At 54.8% G+C, this 18,670-nt stretch overlaps 1 protein-coding gene across 2 annotated transcripts; it reads left to right on the forward strand.

Annotated features, from left to right (window-relative positions):
* Positions 1-938: 938 nt before the first annotated feature.
* TNPO2 (transportin 2) lies at positions 939-17,262 on the forward strand. 2 transcript variants are annotated; one of them, XM_029052665.2, is made up of 25 exons: positions 939-1,061; positions 3,480-3,593; positions 4,163-4,238; positions 5,224-5,373; positions 6,371-6,477; positions 6,650-6,783; positions 7,289-7,370; positions 7,652-7,774; positions 7,957-8,075; positions 8,391-8,451; positions 8,563-8,731; positions 8,839-8,991; positions 9,715-9,940; positions 10,970-11,141; positions 11,261-11,347; positions 11,624-11,731; positions 11,826-11,984; positions 12,073-12,160; positions 12,570-12,668; positions 12,778-12,873; positions 13,258-13,333; positions 13,441-13,540; positions 13,753-13,827; positions 14,026-14,156; positions 14,595-17,262. In XM_029052665.2, exons 2-24 carry the CDS (start codon positions 3,495-3,497, stop codon positions 14,131-14,133), a joined length of 2,667 nt encoding a protein of 888 aa, XP_028908498.1. In that variant the 5' UTR covers positions 939-1,061; positions 3,480-3,494; the 3' UTR covers positions 14,134-14,156; positions 14,595-17,262. The 2 variants fall into 2 exon arrangements, with proteins under 2 accessions (XP_028908498.1, XP_028908499.1); XM_029052666.1 differs by lacking the exon at positions 939-1,061 and adding an exon at positions 1,098-1,176.
* Positions 17,263-18,670: the final 1,408 nt, after the last annotated feature.

Genomic DNA, 18,670 nt, shown 5'->3' on the forward strand with positions numbered 1-18,670 from the left:
TCTCCCCCAGCGCTTAGAACAGTGCTTGGCACCTAGTAAGCGCTTAACAAATACCAATATTAACATTATTATACAAGCAAATCAGGTTGGACACAGTCCCTGTCCCAGGTTGGGCTCACAGTCTCGATCCCCATTTTACAGATGAGGTACAGAGAAGTTAAGTGACATTGTCCAAGGTCACAAAGCAGGCAAGTGGCAGAGTCGGGATTAGAACCCATGACCTTCTGACTCCCAGGACCGTCTGCTCTAGCCACTACGCCATGCTGCATCCTAGGTGCTTACGTGCCGGAGAGGCACAGGCTTTTCTCGTAGGCCCCCAGGGCTTTAAGGGTTAGGACAACTGCTGTGCTCTGGGTGGATTGGGACTCCACAGGCCTCACCCATCGTTCCTGACTATTGTTCTCCTGTGATAGGCTGCTGGGAAGAAGGGTGAGGCATGAGCTGCTAATCACCCCCTGACCCCCCTTCCTCTCCCCCTCCCCTTCGGTAAGAATTTCTGTTTCAGGCCCATGAGGCTAGCTAGATGAGAAGAAGCGTGGCCTACTGGAAAGAGCACGGGCCTACAAGCCAGGAGATCCGGGTTATTATTCTTATTAATTATTATCATTATGCTACGTGTTAAGCATATGTGCCAGGCACCGTTCGACACCCCGGGGTGGATACAAGCAAATCGGGTTGGACCCAAGCCCTGTCCCCCATGGGGCTGACAGTCTTAATCCCTCTTTTACAGATGAGGAAACCTAGGGATAGAGAAGTGAAGCGACTTGGCCAAGGTCACACAGCAGACAAGTGGCAGGGGGAGGAGGGGATTGGAACCCATGGTCATCTGACTCCCAGGCCCGCAGAAGTCTCGAGTGTCACGAGGCAGACAATTCCCCATCTCCCTCTCCCTCCTCCCTCACCCCGCCCTCCTCCTCCTCCTCCCGAGCGGTTCCACCGTCACATGACCCCCGACCCTCCCGGCTCGTCCCTCGCTTCCTTTTTACGCGGTTCCGGGAAACCGCTCGATTGGTCAGGGAGGGACATTTTGAACGGCGGGGACGGGAGCTGCGGCGGCTCAGGTAAGATTGCGTTTTCTTTAGTCTTTCTCTCCGCCTCCCTACCCTCTGGGTATCTGCGTGTGTGTGTGTAGATATCTGTCTCGGGAGGACTCACTGCGTGAAGAGCCGCCGCCGGGTGAGTGGCCCCGGCCTCTCCTACGCCTTCCCGATCCTTTTCCTCCCCGCATCCATCCATCCTTCCTTCCTTCCTTCCTTCCTTCCTTCCTTCCTTCCTTCCTTCCTTCCTTCCTTCCTTCCTTCCTTCCTTCCTTCCTTCCTTCCTTCCGTCTTCCTACTCAAAGCAGGTTCTCCCGTTTTCTCAGGCCAGCGCGCCCGCCCCGCATCGGGGCTTAGACTGCGGCCTACCGGGAAAGAGAGGCCGACAGCGGTCGGTCTAGCGAAGGAAGCAGGCCCCAACCCGGGGTTACGGGTTTTAGCTGTGAGGAGGACAAATCGGGCCCCGGTCGAGGTGGGGAGCAGGCCGGTGGGCCGAGGGAGGGGGGTAGGAGGGTTTCCGAGGGGGTTCGGGAAGCGGAGGGTGGAACGGAACGGCGGCGAGGAAGGCCTTGGGGAAGGGGTTGTTCGGGATCGGAAGGGGCAGTCAGGGCCGCCAGGAGATCGGGAGAGGTGGCAGGGAAGAGGGAGGCCAAGTCTTGCCCTCCCGGCGGCACAGGCGAGACCATTCCCACCTCCCCGCCAGAAGATGGACTCGGGTCGATCCGACGCCCTCCCCCACCCCCAGCCTGCCCTCCCCCCTTCCTGGCCACCTTCTTCCTTGGGATGCGGCGCAAGGGAAGGGGTCCTTTCCAGCGCCTGCACCCTGGAGAGGCAATCATAATAATGGTGTTTGTTAAGCGCTCACTAGGTGCCAAGCCCTGTTCCAAGCGCTGGGGTAGATAGAAAGTAATCAGGTTGTCCCTCGTGAGGTTCACAGTCTCAGTCCCCCGTTTTGCAGATGAGGTAACTGAGGTCCAGAGAAGCGAAGTGACTTGCTCAAAGTCACACAGCCGACAGGTGGCGGAGCCAGGATTAGAACCCACAACCTCTGCCCTGTCCACCAAGCTACGTTCGAATGTGCCCGGTCCCATTGTTCTTCCCATGGTGCACTTGGGAGTAGGGGTGGGACAGGAATGGGTAATAATAATAATGGTATTTATTAGGTGCTTACTATGTGCTAAGCACCGGAGTAGATACAAGGTAATCAGCTGGACACAGCTCCTGTCCCTTGTGGGGTTCACAATCTTAATCCCCCTTTTACAAATGAGGAAACTGAGGCACGGAAAAGTGAAGCGACTTGCCCAAGGTCACACAGCAGACAAGTGGCCGAGCTGGGATTAGAACCCATGGTGAACTAACTGTTCAGTGATTCTTGCCTGTCCGTCCTGGCTCACCCTGCTTTTTGGGGGACTGGATAGTTCCACCCTATCTGTGGCCCGGTGGTCTTGGCCGGGAGAGAGATGCTCCCAAATATCTGCCGGGGTGTTCAGTATCAGTAGGCCAGTGTGAGTCGGGCCACCCCACCGTTAGAACTGCGGCCGCAGTGCTTGTCGCAGCACTGCCAGTGGTCCATTCAGCCCCACCATTCTGTCTCTGATGGTGGCACTTAAAGAAGCTCTGTGACATTGATTCAAATATTTGTTTTGGGATGGGCCCATCAAAAATCCCCAACTTTCCCACTGATAGTGACTGTGGTGTTTGTTAAGCACTTACTATGTGTCGGGCACTGTACTAAGCGCTGGAGTGGATACAAGCAAATCGGGGCAGACACGGTCCCTGTCCCACGTGGGGCTCCCAGTCTCCATCCCCATTTTACAGATGAGGTAATTGAGGCCTAGAGAAGTAAAATGACCCACCCAAGGTCACAAAACAGACAAGTGGCAGAGCTGGGATTAGAACCCGTGACCTTCTGACTCCCAGGCCTGTGCCGTAGCCATTATGCCAGTAACCCCTTATGGATCTCTTGGCCATGCATTTATCCAATCCCCTTATAAACTGGGTGATATTTTTGAGCTATACCACTTTCTTTGGGAATAATTTCCAATTGCTTCCCACCTGCTTCACTCTGAAAGGCAATTGACATCGTCATTCTTATGAATGCCAAGAATATTAAACGTGCAGGTCGGACACAGTCCTGTCCCACATGAGGTTCACAGTCTAAGTAGGAGGGAGTAGGATTTAATCCCCTTTTTAACCGATGAGGAAACTAAGGTACAGAGAAGTCAAGTGACTTGCCCAGGGTCACACAGTAGGTGGTGGCAGAGCCAAGGTTAGACCCCAGGTCTGGGACTCAGAGGACCTTTTTCTACTAGGCCATGCTGGGTGGGGCCTGGCCCGTTCAACGGCCCAAAATGGGCCTTGTCCACCCAGCCCCGTGAGATTCCCTACCTTGCACTTCCACACGCTCTCCCTTCGGTAACCCACAGCCCCTCTATCTCACAGTCTGAACTCCCCAGAATGGAGTGGCAGCCAGATGAGCAAGGACTTAAACAAGTTCTCCAGCTGCTTAAGGACTCCCAGTCTCCAAACACGGCCACCCAGCGTATTGTCCAGGATGTATCCTTTTGCTGAATTAGCTTCCCCTGTGGTGGGTCCATTTCTTTGGCTCTGACTGCAGGAATTGCCGGGTTTGGGATATGAAGACCGTCTCTACAGCACAGATGCTGTTTTTCACTTATGCATTGGGTCACAGGCTGTTACTGCTGCCGAGTTCCCTCCCATTCTCTGTGAAGTGTTTCTGCTTCTGCATGGGGTGTAATTCTGCTAGAAAAAGGGTTGTACAGAACTCTTGTAATGAGCAGGGAAACCATTCCCAGCTCACAGAATTGTTAGCAGATCTGGTTGGGAATGATCCTGATGCTGTTGCTGGGTGGTGGTAACAAAGTGGGGTATCCCCTACTCTCAGTTTCTCATGCGTGTGGTGGGGGCAGGGTGGGAGTGTGTGTTTGAGTCCAGCCAGAGGGCTTCGATGAGGTGGGGGAAAAGTGCTCCCTGCCTCTGAGAGCTGCAGGGAAGACAGGGACTTCCATGTGTGGGGCTGACCCCCTGGATGATTTCCTTTGACAGCATCTCCCTTTCCACTACACGGTGGGGCATGTGGCTTGTCCTTAACCCCCTTTTTGCAGAAACTGAAGCAACTAAACCAGTTTCCTGATTTCAATAACTACCTGATTTTCGTCCTGACACGGCTGAAAACCGAAGGTCTGTTTTAGCTCCTTGTCTCTTTGACTCCCCCCTCATCCTGGACCCTGAGGGGAAAAGGAGAGGGGATGGATCCCCGCCGGTAGTCAATAGGTATCCAGGTAACCTCCCGGAGGTCTGGCTTCCTGCCCTCCTGAGGGCTCGGTTTATTGCTCGCTGCTTCGGAGGGGTTATTTTAAGGAGACTGCGGCTCCTTCGCAAGTGATCTGGTCTCCCCTGAATTCCTGAGCAGTTGGGAAGTCAGATCACTGATTCTCAGAGTAAGGAACTGGGAGCCCAGGATGCCTCGTTTCTTGGTGTGCCGGTACCTGGTCCCGCGGCCAGTGGCGGAGCAGGACGTTCTGCCCTGCTCTGCTTTGCTTGCCCAACTGGCCCAGGGGAACAATGTTCAGGTGGCTCTAGAGTTTTGTTGTGCTCCTTCTTGTAGAAGAAACCTCAGAAGAAGCGGGTGGGGCCAGCACGCCTGTGGGTAGGGCATGCGGTGGTCTCTATGGCTTGCTTTTAATGGGGGGCGGCGAGGCTGGGTGACCAACTCTACCATTCCTCTGGGCAGGAAGCAAACCGGGGCAGAGGCTGGGGCTCAACTACCGCGGTGGGGGAGAGCCTCTCTTGCTCGTGTGGAGCCGACAGCATCTCGGAGGGGCTGTGAAGCAGTTTAGGCCCCCGTGACAGGCTCGGAGTCTTTGGATGGAGCCTCCGGACTCTTCAACCCATCCCTCCCTCACCTCTCCTCCCCACCTTCTAAGAATATAAAGGGGAGTGACTTCCTTTGCAGTAGATAACTCCGGAAGGGGGCCACTCGGAGGCGAGGAACTTGCCAGCTTGATCTGTCCAGTTCTGAGGAGTAGGTGAGACAGCCTACCCAGGTCACCTCCTAAGTTTAAAAGTCAAGTGCCTGATGAGGGGTTCTGTGTAGCTAGCGTGACGCCTGTTGTGGAGGTCCCCTCCCTCCCTTGCTCTCTAGTGGCCCGTTATCTTTTCCCAGATGAGCCAACCCGATCCCTCAGCGGCCTGATCCTGAAGAACAACGTGAAGGCTCATTACCAGAGCTTCCCTCCGCTCGTGGCTGATTTCATCAAGCAGGAGTGCCTCAACAACATTGGCGACTCCTCCTCTCTTATCCGAGCCACCATTGGTAAGCGGAGGCCAGGGCCGGTAGAGTGGCAAACGGACCTGGGAACAGCCTCGGGCCGGGTGTGGAGCAGTCCTGGACCACTCTGGGGCCCCCAGAACCCACCAATTTTGAGCCGGTTTGCGTGGCGCGGGGCTGTGGTATTGCAGCTGTGGTATATCATCTGTGTCTGGTGGCTTTGCACTGGCACAGTGGTGTCTGGGCTGCTGGGATTTCCTCAGGAATTCAAGCACTCCAAGCACACAGCTGCACTTGGGCTGGTGATAATAATAATAACTATGGTCCTCGTTAAACGCTTACTATGTGCCAGGCACTGTTCCAAGTGCTGGGGTAGTTACAGATTAATCGGGTGGACCCAGTCCTGTCCCACATGGAGCTCACACTCTTAATCCCCATTTTACAGATGAGGGAACTGAGGCACAGAGAAGTTAAGTGACTACCCCATGGTCACACAGCAGACACGTGGCAGAGCCGGGATTAGAACCTAGGCCCATGCTCTATCCACTAAGCCACTCTGGTGCAACAGAACTCCAGGAGTGGAGCCCTTGGGAAAGTCCAGAACTGGTCTAGACAGTGGAAAGGCAAGCTAGACTTGGCTTGGGCTTTGAGGGCACGCACACACATTCACCCTGCCCCCAACCCCCCCAGCAGCTGGGATGTTGCCCAACGCATGCAAAAGCCTCATAGAGCCTGTTGAGACTACAAGTCCCATTAACTCATTGGGCTAGACATTCCCCCTTCGACCTTCTCCACCCTTAAAGCCAAGTCCCAATATGAAGGAAAACAACCATTGAGCTGGGCTCAGGTTTCTCCCTTGTTGGACCGGGGCCGAGTGATTTAGACCCAAGATATCGGCGTGACGGGGCTTTGATGGGCTGGGCCTATGGGGGGACGTGGGGGGGCATCCATGGTTTCCAGGACTGTCGGCGAGCCTGGTCAGAATCAGTGGCTTGGGAAGGTTTGTGACAGCCACTCCTGTTGTCTTTCCCCACTTCCTCAGGTATCCTCATCACTACTATTGCTTCCAAGGGGGAGCTACAGATGTGGCCAGAACTGCTTCCCCAGCTCTGCAACTTACTTAACTCTGAGGACTACAACACCTGTGAGGTGGGTAGGTGGCAGGGGGTGGGTTGGGCTGGAGCCCTAGGGACCTTGGTCTTCCGGGGGCTGGCCTGCCCTCTTTAAGGCTTAGCAAGCTGCCCCAGGCTGCAGATTGCCCTCTTCCCCGGGGCCAGCATGCCCTCTGCGGGCTCCACGTCTCCATCTCCTCTCTGCACAGGGAGCCTTTGGGGCTTTGCAGAAAATCTGTGAGGACTCGTCAGAGCTCCTGGACAGCGACGCGCTCAACAGGCCTCTGAACATCATGATCCCCAAGTTCCTGCAATTCTTCAAGCATTGTAGCCCCAAGATTCGGTGTGTAGAGTGGTCTGTCCCTCCCGCTCCTCCTCCCCGTGCTCCAAGATGGTGGCTTCTTGACCAGAGACTCGCGAGTCCCTGCGCCTTTCGCCAAGCACTAACCAGTCTGGTCTCCTAACACTCTGCTGCCTCCTGGAGATGCAGGGAGGGGAGAGGGGATGATAGGGAGCACGAGCCAGGCTTTTCTGAGGCGGGTGGCAGGGGAGGAGAGGAATGAAGCCGAGGGGGTCTTCGGAAGGCTCCTTGGAAGCCGTGAAGTACAAGAGGGAGATGGAGGGCAGAGGGGCTTCTTGCCATAGAGGCAGTGGATGGAGCCTAAAGGAAGTAACAGCCCCGGGTCCAGGAGGAGATGAGACAAAGGGGCCAGGCTCTCGCCTTCTCTGCCCCTCACACCTTGGTGTCTCCCCCTTATTGCTCTTGGCTGCCCTCCCTTAAGTGGCAGCTCTCGGCAGGTGAGGGGGACAGGGAATGACCCGGGCGGGTCCCTCCGTCCCACCCCTAGGTCCCATGCCATTGCTTGTGTGAACCAGTTCATCATGGACCGGGCTCAGGCTCTAATGGACAACATTGACACCTTCATTGAGGTGGGTAAAGGGGGCCTGGCCCAGCTGCGGGGGTGGGGGAATGGAGGGAAGACCAGGCCACGCCCTGGACTCGGGTCCCTCCTGGGTGGCCTTGGCTTGGGGTCCTCCAGGGCCACTGCTCCTGGAAGCGAGGAAGGATCACCTCCCAGGGGACCTCCCCAGGTGCTACCCCTGGCTAAGTGGCTCTGGGCCCGTCCCTGCTTCACCTTTGTGAGCTCTGGGCCTCACCTTTCTCTTCTCCTCTCCCCCATCGCTCCCCCGCCCCCCGTTCCCAAGTGCAGCATCTTTTTGCCTTGGCGGTGGATGAGGACCCCGAAGTGCGGAAGAATGTGTGCCGGGCACTGGTCATGCTGCTGGAGGTGCGGATTGACCGACTGATTCCACACATGCACAGTATCATCCAGGTGAGCTTGTGTTACACCAAAATCCCCCCTCCCATCCCATCCCCCCAGGTGCCAGTGTGCGTGGGGGGGTGAGGGGCAGCGCTTCGAGCAGTCCAGCAGGGCAACAAGGCTGGATTTTCGTTCCTCCCTGCCGGTCTCTCCACCTCTGAGTGTCTGCTGAACTCCCTGCTCTGTTCCCTTAGTACATGCTGCAGAGAACTCAAGACAATGATGAGAACGTGGCCCTGGAGGCCTGTGAGTTTTGGTTAACACTGGCAGAGCAACCCATATGCAAGGAGGTCCTGTCGTCACACCTGGTGCAGTGAGTCCTGGGCTCCCAGGGACCCGGTTCCCCTTCCAAGCTGGAATGGCTTGCGGCGCTTCCCTCTCCTCCCCGGGCACCTCAGATAGCTGCCGCCACCACCTTCTCCTCAGTTGCTCTGGGGTCTGTCACTCTGTCACACACGATTGGCCAGTTAGCAGCGAGACCCAGTCAGCTGCTGCGGCCTCAGTGGGCCCTTTCTTGGGGTCACGGGGTGTGCCCGCAGCCATTCTCCCCTTCCCCGCCCATCCTCCTGACACGAGCCTGACTTGGGGCTCAGGCTCCCTCTCTTTTCCCGCCCCCCTCCTCCCACAGGTTGATTCCCATCTTGGTAAAAAGGATGAAATATTCGGAAGTCGACATCATCTTGCTCAAGGTACAGCTCGACACGGCCGGGGTGGGGGGTGCCGGGTCTCGGGACCCCATCGGTGTCACAGGGCTTTCGGTCTGCCTGCCTGGAGTGAGGGTCCCGAGTTTCCACGCGCAGGGGGACGTGGAGGAGGATGAAGCCGTACCCGACAGCGAGCAGGACATCAAGCCGCGGTTCCACAAGTCCCGCACGGTGACGCTGCAGCACGAGGAGGAACGTCCCGAGGATCCCGAGGATGTCGAGGAAGATGACGACGACGACGACACCCTCTCGGACTGGAACCTGAGTGCGTGGGGGTGGGAGACGCTGCCGGAGAGGGCAAAGGGGAAGGGTCTGTCTCTCTGTCGGGTGACGATTTCTCTCGGCCTTTTGGTTCTTTCTCCCTATGCACAGGAAAGTGCTCAGCTGCCGCACTGGACGTCCTGGCCAATGTGTTTCGGGAAGAGCTGCTGCCCCATCTGCTGCTTTTGCTCAAGAGGTTACTCTTCCATCCCGAATGGGTCATCAAGGAGTCTGGGATTCTAGTGCTCGGGGCAATTGCAGAGGGTGAGTGCTGAAGGGGCTTGGGCAGCCAAGGGAGGTCCCCAGGGCCGCCTCTAGATTAAGCTCCTTGTGGGCAGGGAATGTGTCTGTTTACTGTTGTACTGTACTCTCCCAAACGCTTAGTACAGTGCTCTGAACACAGTAAGTGCTCAATAAATACGATTGAATGAATGAATGTGGCTGGATGTTCTCGATTATTATTACTGTAGTATTTGTTACACGCTTACAATGTGTTGAGCACTGTTCTAAGCACTGGGGTAGATACAGTGTAATCAGGTTGTCCCACGCAGGGATCACAGTCTTAATCCCCATTTTACAGATGAGGGAACTGAGGCAATGAGAAGTGATGTGACTTGCCTAAGGTCACACAGCAGACAAGTGGCGGAGCCAGGATTAGAACCCACGTCCTGTGACTCCCAAGCCTGGGCTTTTGCCACTCGACCATGCTCCCTCTAGAGTATGAGCTCGGGGAATGTGTCTCTTATATTGTTATATTCTTTCCCAAACACTTAGTAGAGTGCTCTGCACACAGAAATTGAATGAATAAATGAATGTGGCTGGATGCTCTAGATGCTCCCTAGACAGTAAGCTCGTTGTGGGCAGGGAATGGGTCTGTTATATTGTTCTCTCCCAAGCGCTTAGTACAATGCTCTGCACACAGTAAACCCTCTGTAAATACGATCGACTGACTGATCCCTTCCTGTCTCTTCCCCAATGTCCTGCCAGGGTGCATGCAGGGCATGGTCCCTTACTTGCCGGAACTCATCCCCCACCTGATCCAGTGCCTGTCAGACAAGAAGGCCTTGGTACGCTCCATCGCCTGCTGGACCCTGAGCCGCTATGCGCACTGGGTGGTGAGTCAGCCTCCCGACATGCACCTCAAACCCTTGATGACAGAACTGCTGAAGCGCATCCTGGATGGCAACAAGCGGGTGCAAGAGGCAGCCTGCAGGTAATGCTCTGGGGGGGGCGGGGAGAGGGCAGGGACTCAGGCGAATGCAGTTAGGTCTTTGTGGAGGGGCCCTGCTTGGTTCCGGCTGTGATGAATAAGTGGAAGCGAGATTTTGGGCCGGTCTCTTCAGGAGTCGTCCGGTTCTGGTCCCGAGCGCGCTCAGTTGACTGGCCCCTAGTAGTCACGGCCGCTGTCTAGCTCAGCTGAAGTGCCATAGGACAGAGGCGTCAGTCTCTCGATCAGTGGTATTTATTGTGCGCAGATTCCCTTACTAAGCACTCTGGAGAGGACGGTAGAGTTAGTAGACCCGATCCCCGCCCTCGAGGAGTGGGGATCGAGTGAATCGTAAGCTCCTCTTCCTTTCCTTGGCTTTCCCCTGCTTCCTTCTGATCTGTGTGGCATTCTGGGCAGGCTTGCGATTTGATCATTCATTCATTCATCCATTCAGTCATATTTATTGAGTGCTTACTGTGTGCAGAGCACTGTACTAAGTGCTTGGAATGTATAATTCACCAACAGATAGAGACAATCCCTGCCCACCAGTGGACTCACAGTCTAAAAGGGGGAGACAGACAGCAAAACAAAACAAGTAAACAGGCATCGATACCTCAAAATAGATAAATGGAATCATAGATGTATACACATCATTAATAAAATAGAGTAATAACTAATACACACAGATATACACAAGTGATCAGTGGTATCGACTGAGCGCTTACTGTGTGCAGAGCGCTGTACTGGGTGCTCAGGAGAGTACAGTACAACAGAGTTGGTAGGCATGTTCCCTGATCTCGAGGAGCTTACGGTCTAGAGGGGGGAGACCGACGGTTAAAAGAAATTACCGGTCTTTACATGAGTGCTGAAGGACCGAGGGTGGGGTGAACATCAGGTGCTGGAAAGGGACAGATCCAAGTGTACGGGTGATGCAGAAGGGAGAGGGAGCAGGGCAGATGAGGGCTTAGTTGGGGAAGGTCTCTTGGAGGAGACTCTGCCTTACCTCTTCCCCTCCTTTTCCACTCCCTCCTGTAGTGCGTTTGCCACGTTGGAGGAGGAGGCCTGCACAGAGCTGGTCCCCTACCTGAGCTTCATCCTGGACACCCTCGTGTTTGCCTTCGGCAAGTACCAGCATAAGAATTTGCTGATCCTGTACGATGCCATCGGCACGCTGGCTGATTCCGTTGGGCACCATCTCAATCAGTTGGTAAGGAGGCTGGCGCCAGCCACCTCATTGGGAATGGGGGGGTGAGCCCTGGGTGGCCAGAACCCACTGCTGACCTGCTCCCCCGTTGTTGCCCCTCCCTGATTATCCTGCCACCCCAGGAATATATCCAGAAGCTGATGCCCCCCCTGATCCAGAAGTGGAATGAGCTCAAGGATGAGGACAAAGATCTCTTTCCGCTGCTGGAGGTCAGTCGGGGAAGGAAGGGGAGGTTCTGTCTTGTCTCCCTTAGGGCTTCTTACCCACTGTCCTCACGGTCCTGGGCTGGCGTCTGTGGGCTCTTTTGGCCAATCCCTCTGCCTTTGGGCACCGTAGGTGGGCGAGTCCTAGGGTCTGGGGAGGGAAATCGGGGGTGAGCCCCCATTCCCTTGGGGGTAGGAACCTCTGGGCTGTGGGCTTCAGCTAGCCGCCTTTACCCTGCCGGCAGGGTATCCCATGGTCCTTTCTCCCTCCCGCCTCTCCAGTGTCTGTCGTCTGTGGCCACGGCCCTCCAGAGTGGCTTCCTACCCTACTGCGAGCCTGTCTATCAGCGCTGCGTCACCCTGGTCCAGAAAACTCTGGCCCAGGCCATGGTAGGTGCCTGAAGAGTCTCTCCGAGGATTGGTGTCCGGGCTGGGTCTCCGGGGCCAGGCCTCCGGAAATCATTCCTGGGTTTTCCCGTCCCAGATGTACAGCCAGCACCCAGACCAGTATGAGGCTCCCGATAAGGACTTCATGATCGTGGCGTTGGATTTGTTGAGTGGGTTGGCCGAGGGGCTGGGCTGTCATGTGGAGCAGCTGGTTGCCCGCAGCAACATCATGACCTTGCTCTTCCAGTGCATGCAGGTTCGTGCAGTCTCTCTCTCTTCCCTCTGCTCAAACCCTCCACCCTCCCCTTTACGGCCTCAGACCTACCATCTCCCATCCTCCACAGGACACCATGCCAGAGGTTCGGCAGAGCTCCTTTGCCCTCCTGGGAGACCTCACCAAAGCCTGCTTTATGCACGTTAAGCCTTGTATCGGTAGGTGCTCGTGACCCATCCCATCCATCCCCTCCCTGCCCCTGGTGGGGGGTATCCTGGGACCTTGACAGTACTTTTACCATGGGCTCCGCAGGCTTGGCAACCGTGGCTTCACAGGTGATTGGCTACACCCTCCTGCTCCCCCTCCTTCAATGACAAACAACGGTCACTTGAAGGCTCTGAGGGTAGAGGGTCAAATGTTTTGCAGGAGGCTTCTTTGGGGAGGACAGTGGCCTCTTAGGGATTTTTCCAAATACCACCTCTTCCACCCCCCGCCTTGTTCTTCTGGGGAGTTGATTGCTAGCAGAGCTGCTTCTCTGGGCCTTTTTGTCCTTTTCCCCCCGTGTTCCTCCTCCCCCCAGGCCCGAACATCTCCTCTTCTCACTCCTCCCTCCCTCTGCTTCCTCAGCTGAATTCATGCCAATTCTGGGCACCAACCTAAACCCAGAATTCATCTCTGTGTGCAACAATGCCACCTGGGCCATTGGGGAGATCTGCATGCAGATGGGTAAGCAAGCGTTTGGGACTTCGGGGTCTCCCGGGCAGCCCAGGGTGGTCTGGCTGAGGCGAGGTGGGGCCGGGCGTGATGCTGTTAACGGGCTTCTCATCCCCTGCAGGAGCAGAGATGCAGCCTTATGTGCAGATGGTTCTCAACAACTTGGTGGAGATCATCAACCGACCCAATACCCCCAAGACACTCCTAGAGAATACAGGTGGGCAGCTCTGGCTGCCCCCTTCCCCCCGCCCCAATCAGGCTGGTAACCCAGGCCTGGTCCCTGGGTAACACGGCCTTAGGGGGCGTGGAGGCTGTTAGTTGCCCGAGGGCCTCTCGGTGAGAACCCACTCCGGCCCAGGCCCTGGGGATGGACGGACCAGCTCCCGAAACAGGTACCGGAGTCTGTGAGCCCCCACTGGGGCCTGGGGCCGTGTGCAGCCCAGCTGGGATCTGCTCCCCTTTGTGAGGACTCTCCTGGAGCTGGGGGGCAAGAGGCTCTGTGCTCCAGTCCGAAGCCCCCTCCCCACCCCCCTCCCCCTCGTCCGGTCCCGGGGGCCGCTCGGGCTTTCGGGTGGCCCGACGGGTCTATCTGCCCTTGCAGCCATCACCATCGGACGCCTGGGCTGCGTGTGCCCGCAGGAAGTCGCCCCCATGCTCCAGCAGTTCATCCGGCCCTGGTGGGTGTGTTTCGGTTCTCGACTTCCCCTCTCTGAGGCCCGGTTCTCTTCAAACGTCCTCCCCCACTACCACCCATTGAGCCGCCAGGTCTCTGTGTTCCCTGCAGGTGTACGTCCCTCAGGAACATCCGGGACAATGAGGAGAAGGATTCTGCCTTCCGGGGCATCTGCATGATGATTGGGGTGAACCCTGGGGGTGTTGTGCAGGTAATGGAAGGAGCAGAAGGGCTGCCTGTCGAGTATTCATTCCCTTTGTCCAATGGGGGGGGTGGGGGGAGCCTCCATTGAGGAAAGTAGTAAGTAATATGGGCGGCCCAATTCTAACTCGAGTGGGTTTGGGCCTGGGGGTTAGGCCCTGTGCCAATTGGACAGCGGCTCACGAGCCCGTTGGGGGCCGTCGGGGGGATTCTGTGTTTCAGGACTTTATTTTCTTCTGTGACGCGGTAGCTTCCTGGGTGAATCCTAAGGATGACCTGCGTGACATGTTTTATAAGGTAATTCCCCGTGGCTTGGAATCGACTGGAAAATTTTCAGGGCGGGGGTGGAGGGGGGGTGGATGTCTTGAGAGGCCAGAGTGTCCTGGGGGTTGCGGGGAGAAAACAGCCACTAATCTTGTTCTGGGAGGGGCTAGTGAAGCACCGGCTCATGGCCGATCACCTCTGAAACCCCGGCTTTCTCGTCTACCCTCTCAGATACTCCATGGCTTCAAAGACCAAGTGGGACAAGAGAACTGGCAGCAGTTCTCGGAGCAGTTCCCACCTCTGCTGAAGGACAGATTAGCTGCATTCTATGGGGTCTAGTTAAAGCGGAGAGACCGTACTAGGTGAGTATGGGGTTAATGTGTCTGCTCTGCCTGCTGGCAGCCGGTTGGCTACACTTAGTGCCCCACCCCTAAAGCCAGACACCGAAAGCTGTGGTTTGGGGAGGCCCTGTTCCACCTGCTGGGTTTGGTGGTTCTCCTTCTGTTCCCAGCCCCTCCCTCCTTACCCAGTACACCTCCTGGGGGAAGGGTGGGGGCGGGGCTTATTGAGACCGTGGGTTAGCTTTGCCCCCTAGTTCTCATCAGTGCCCCTGGGCACTTTCAATTAGATTGGCCTCCATTGTTCTACCTTGGAGATAGGTGAGGAGAGGGTGGAGGATAATCTGAGACCCCAGGGGGCATATAGAGCAGGCCTGATAGTTATCCTCTCTCTTCCTTTCTTCTTGTTCTTTGTTTCTCTCTCTTCCCCTCTCCTCTCCTCTCCCCACTGCTCTCTCCCAGGTTCCTGTCTGCCTTGGGAGGGGAAACTTAGAGCTCATCTGCGTCCAGGTGTTGTAGTGCCCTGTTAATGGGGGGTTAGGGAGGACGAAGTGGGACTCAAAAACAAATGCCTTCCCGGCTTTACTGACATTTCTGTGGACTGGGGGAACCTCCATGATCATTTTCTAAACGGGGAGCTTCTAGGCCCTTCCCCTCCCCCCTCCAAAAAAAGAGGGAAAAAAAACCTAAAAGGGAACTTGGTTTTTGGGTTATCCTGGCAGCCAGAGCGATGCTGGCCACATGGGGGAGGAGGAGGTGCTGCAACCTTATTATTTTGGAGGAGGAAGGGAAGCAATCGGGCAGTGGTAGGCAAGAAGTCTTTCCCTGGGACACCACAAGAGCAAACACTGACATACACACAGGGTAGGTGTAAAGAAAATTATAAACCTAAAAGCATGGGGAAGGGGGGCGGGGGGAGGAATGGGCCAGTGTTCTAAAGCTCCAGCTGGGAAAGCAAGGGAGGGCAACCTCCTCCCCCTGCTTTCTCCCCTCCTCCCCCCCGTCCCCCCCACCTCACCATTTTCTGACTGCATGGTGACAATTAGAGTAGCAAATCCTGTGAGTAGCCCATAATGACTTCGATGTAACGTTTCATCTAGCGTTCAAAAGCTTCTGCAGTAGATACTGTGCATTTGTTGGGAAAATGCAGAGGGGCAGGGCTAGTGGGGTCGCCAACATGGTAGGAGCCCTAGAAAACCTCGAACTTCCTGGATCCACTTCAGGGAGCCAGTCACCAAAGGAGAATCTAATTTCTCGGTCCCGGGTCCTGCCAAGCCTGGCCAGTGCTGTAGAGAACCGTGCTTTGGAGAAGCCGCAGCTCCTGGTGAGATTTCTCTCAGCTGGTTGTACGGCCGTATCTGGCAACGCGGTTACTGCGTTTCCTCAACCGTCTCTTCCTGTCACAACGGGAGGGAAGGGGTGAGCCGAAATAGCTGACCCAAAGGGGTGGGGAGGGCAGCGGTTGATGGGCTCCGAGCAGCGTGCCGTGCCGGCCCTCCATCCAGACCAAGTCCGCCTCAACGCTGAGTCTGTTCTAGCATCTTTACTTAACTGTGAGAGCTAAATGTTTTGCTTCTTAGCTGAGTTGATGCTGTCAGTGGATAAGCAGTAAGATAACTGAGCATAATATGACAAAATTTAGCCTCCCTCCCCAAGCCCTTTTATAGGCAACTATCTAGGGTTTGGGGTTGTTTCTTTTAAGTCTGTCTTCTGTTTCCCCACCCTTGGTGGGTGGGAATCCCCCCCCTTTTTTTTCTCTTTTTGATGTTTGAGTTCTGGTTTAAATGCTGAGGGTCCGAAGTTGCATGTTAACATGAAGACAGAAGGTGGTACAGAGTGGCTGAGTTGATAGAAGCACCCATCTTTTTTTTTTTTTCCCCCCCCTCCATGCCCTGGAATGGAGAGGGCAGCAGGAACCAGATGGTTTTAGATGGGTTTTGTCCTTCCATCAAGCCCATCTCGGGGACATTTGGTTTAGGATTTTCCTCTTCCCATGAACTTCCCATGAGTTCTGAGACCCAGCTGAAAGACTTGCCAGTGACTCCCTGAACTCCCTTCAAAGAGCTGAGGGGAAAATTCCAAGAGAAGTGGGACCAGCATCTCTTTCTAGCCAGGAGGGGAGAGGGCACCCGTTACTTTCTGGTTTGAGAATCAAAGAACGAGGAGCTGGGGCTTGTCCAAGAGTCAAAGGACAAGGAGATGCTTTGGCACCAGCTGCTGCTAGGAGGCCAATTTGGGCAGTGGGGAGCCTTTCCCTGGCCATTGGGAAGTAAATTGGGTTGCCCACGGAGTGGCGGGAGTGTCTCAGAATTTGGGGGACCCAATGGAATTCATTAGCATGGTCATCATCAACTTCAATTTTACTGAACTCCCTTCCCAGCCTCTCATTTGGCTCCTTTCATCCAGCAGCTTCTAGCATCGTCTTTCCTTTGGCTCTCAGAGCTATGCGTCGGGATCCGATAACCTAGGGCTCTGGGATCCAGAGATCTCTCGTCCACCTCGACTCCCTTTAGCATCCCGCGTAACACCCACAACCCAACCATCACGTGCATTCCAAACTCTGCCTTTTTGTTTTATTTTTAATTTTTTTTTACCTGGATAAGAACTTGAGTAGGTCTCTGGAAGCTGTTGAAAATGGCTTTTTTTATTTTTTATTTTTTTATTTTATTTTATTTTAAATTGCAGTTGCTTTGGGGAAATGTTTCCGCTGTTCCAGGCAGAGGGAGGGTGAGAGGTGGTGGCTAAGTCTTCCTCCTCCCTGCCTAAGACCAGGGTTCCAAGTTCAGCTCCACAGCTCCCATGATGGACCTGGGGAGCTGGGCTTGGGATTTTTAAATTGTATTTGACTTTTAAAATTTTTATTTAATTTTGTTCTTGCACAATAAAGTTTCAGCCTCTGCTTGTTTGGGTTGGATTTTCCTTTCCTTGGGTAACAGTGCCGACTGGTTTTTAGCCTTCCTGTCTTTTGAATCCTCGATTTGTACATTTGTAAATGTGCCGTAATGTTTCCTATGGTAAAACTGCCGTGGATTTGTGTTACAGCGGCTGCTTGCACCTTCGCTCCAAATGAGACTGTTCTCATTTTATGTATTTTTTTTTTTAAACTAAAGACCAATTTCTTGTGACACCAGTTTGTATGTGTGTCTGGTTTTGTGGTTTGATTCCTCTCCCTGCCCTCTCCTTCCCAGACTCCAGGTCTGACCTGGAGCATTGTCTCCTTTTGAAAGGCTTCCTTCCATCTGGAAGCGTCCGCTGGGTAAAATGCGGGACTGCGAAATGGGACCCATCCCCTGGGGAGGCTGGTCCGACTCTGGAGGGCTGTCCGTCCCCTCCCCTCCCTTCTCTGGCCTGCAGCCTTTCTTTAGGGGTGGGGTGGATGGAGGGGGTGGGGACAGTTGCAGTCGATGGCTCCACTCTCCTCACCCTTTCTCTGCAGAGAGGGATGGCCGAGTGAGCATTTAGAACCCCAGCCTGGGGGGTGGGGGGATGAGGATGCTTTAGAGAAGCAGCATGGCTCAGTGGAAAGAGCATGGGCTTTGGAGTCAGAGGTCATGAGTTCAAATCCCAGCTCTGCCACTTGTCAGCTGTGTGACTGTGGGCAAGTCACTTAACTTCTCTGTGCCTCAGTTACCTCATCTGTAAAATGGGGATTAAGACTGTGAGCCCCACGTGGGACATCCTGATTCCCCTGTGTCTACCCCAGCGCTTAGAACAGTGCTCGGCACATAGTAAGCGCTTAATAAATACCAACATTATTATTATTATGTTCCCAGGGTTGCCATGTCCAAAAGTTCTGCCTGCGTCCACCCGTCTCTACTTTTAAACCAGTCAGGTGTTTCTCCACAATCTTTCAAATTATGGTTAACAAATACCACCATATTACTATCATTATTACTTCCCGATTTGGCCCTTTCTCGTCCAGCAGCCTGCTCTCTGGGCCAGGTCTTCAACATAGGCTAGGTGACTATCTGCCTTCCGGTTTTTTTGGCCTCCATTTATTCATTCAATTGTATTTGAGGGCTTAACTGTGCAGAGTACTGTACTACGCGCCTGGTAGAGTACAATACAACAATAAACGGACACATTCCCTGCCCACAACGAACTTACGGTCTAGAGGGAAAGGAGAGATTAAAATAAAAAATTACAGACATGTACATAAATGTTGTGGGGCTGGGAGGGGGGGAGAACAGGGTGTAAGGGAGACGAAGGGAGTGGGAGAAGAGGAAAGGAGGGGGGGCTTAGGAGATGTCCAACCAGATCATCTTGCATCTACCCCAGTGCGTAGAACAGGGCCGGGCACATGGTGCTTAAGTTCATTATTAATTAACTCAATAATAATTATTAGATATGCCTTCAATAAGGCTTTGATGAGTGGGAGAGTAACTGTCGGATTTGAGGAGAGGAGGGCGTTCCAGGCCAGAGGCAGGACATGGACGAGGGGGCGGCAGCAAGATAGATGAGATGTAGGCACAGTGAGACAAGTGGTAGCATTAGAGGAACCAAGTGTGCGGGCTGGGTTGCAGGAGAGTAGTGAGGTG

The sequence above is a fragment of the Ornithorhynchus anatinus genome, chromosome X2 (assembly GCF_004115215.2).
Source record: "Ornithorhynchus anatinus isolate Pmale09 chromosome X2, mOrnAna1.pri.v4, whole genome shotgun sequence".
In the NCBI taxonomy this organism is placed as follows: Eukaryota; Metazoa; Chordata; class Mammalia; order Monotremata; family Ornithorhynchidae; genus Ornithorhynchus; species Ornithorhynchus anatinus.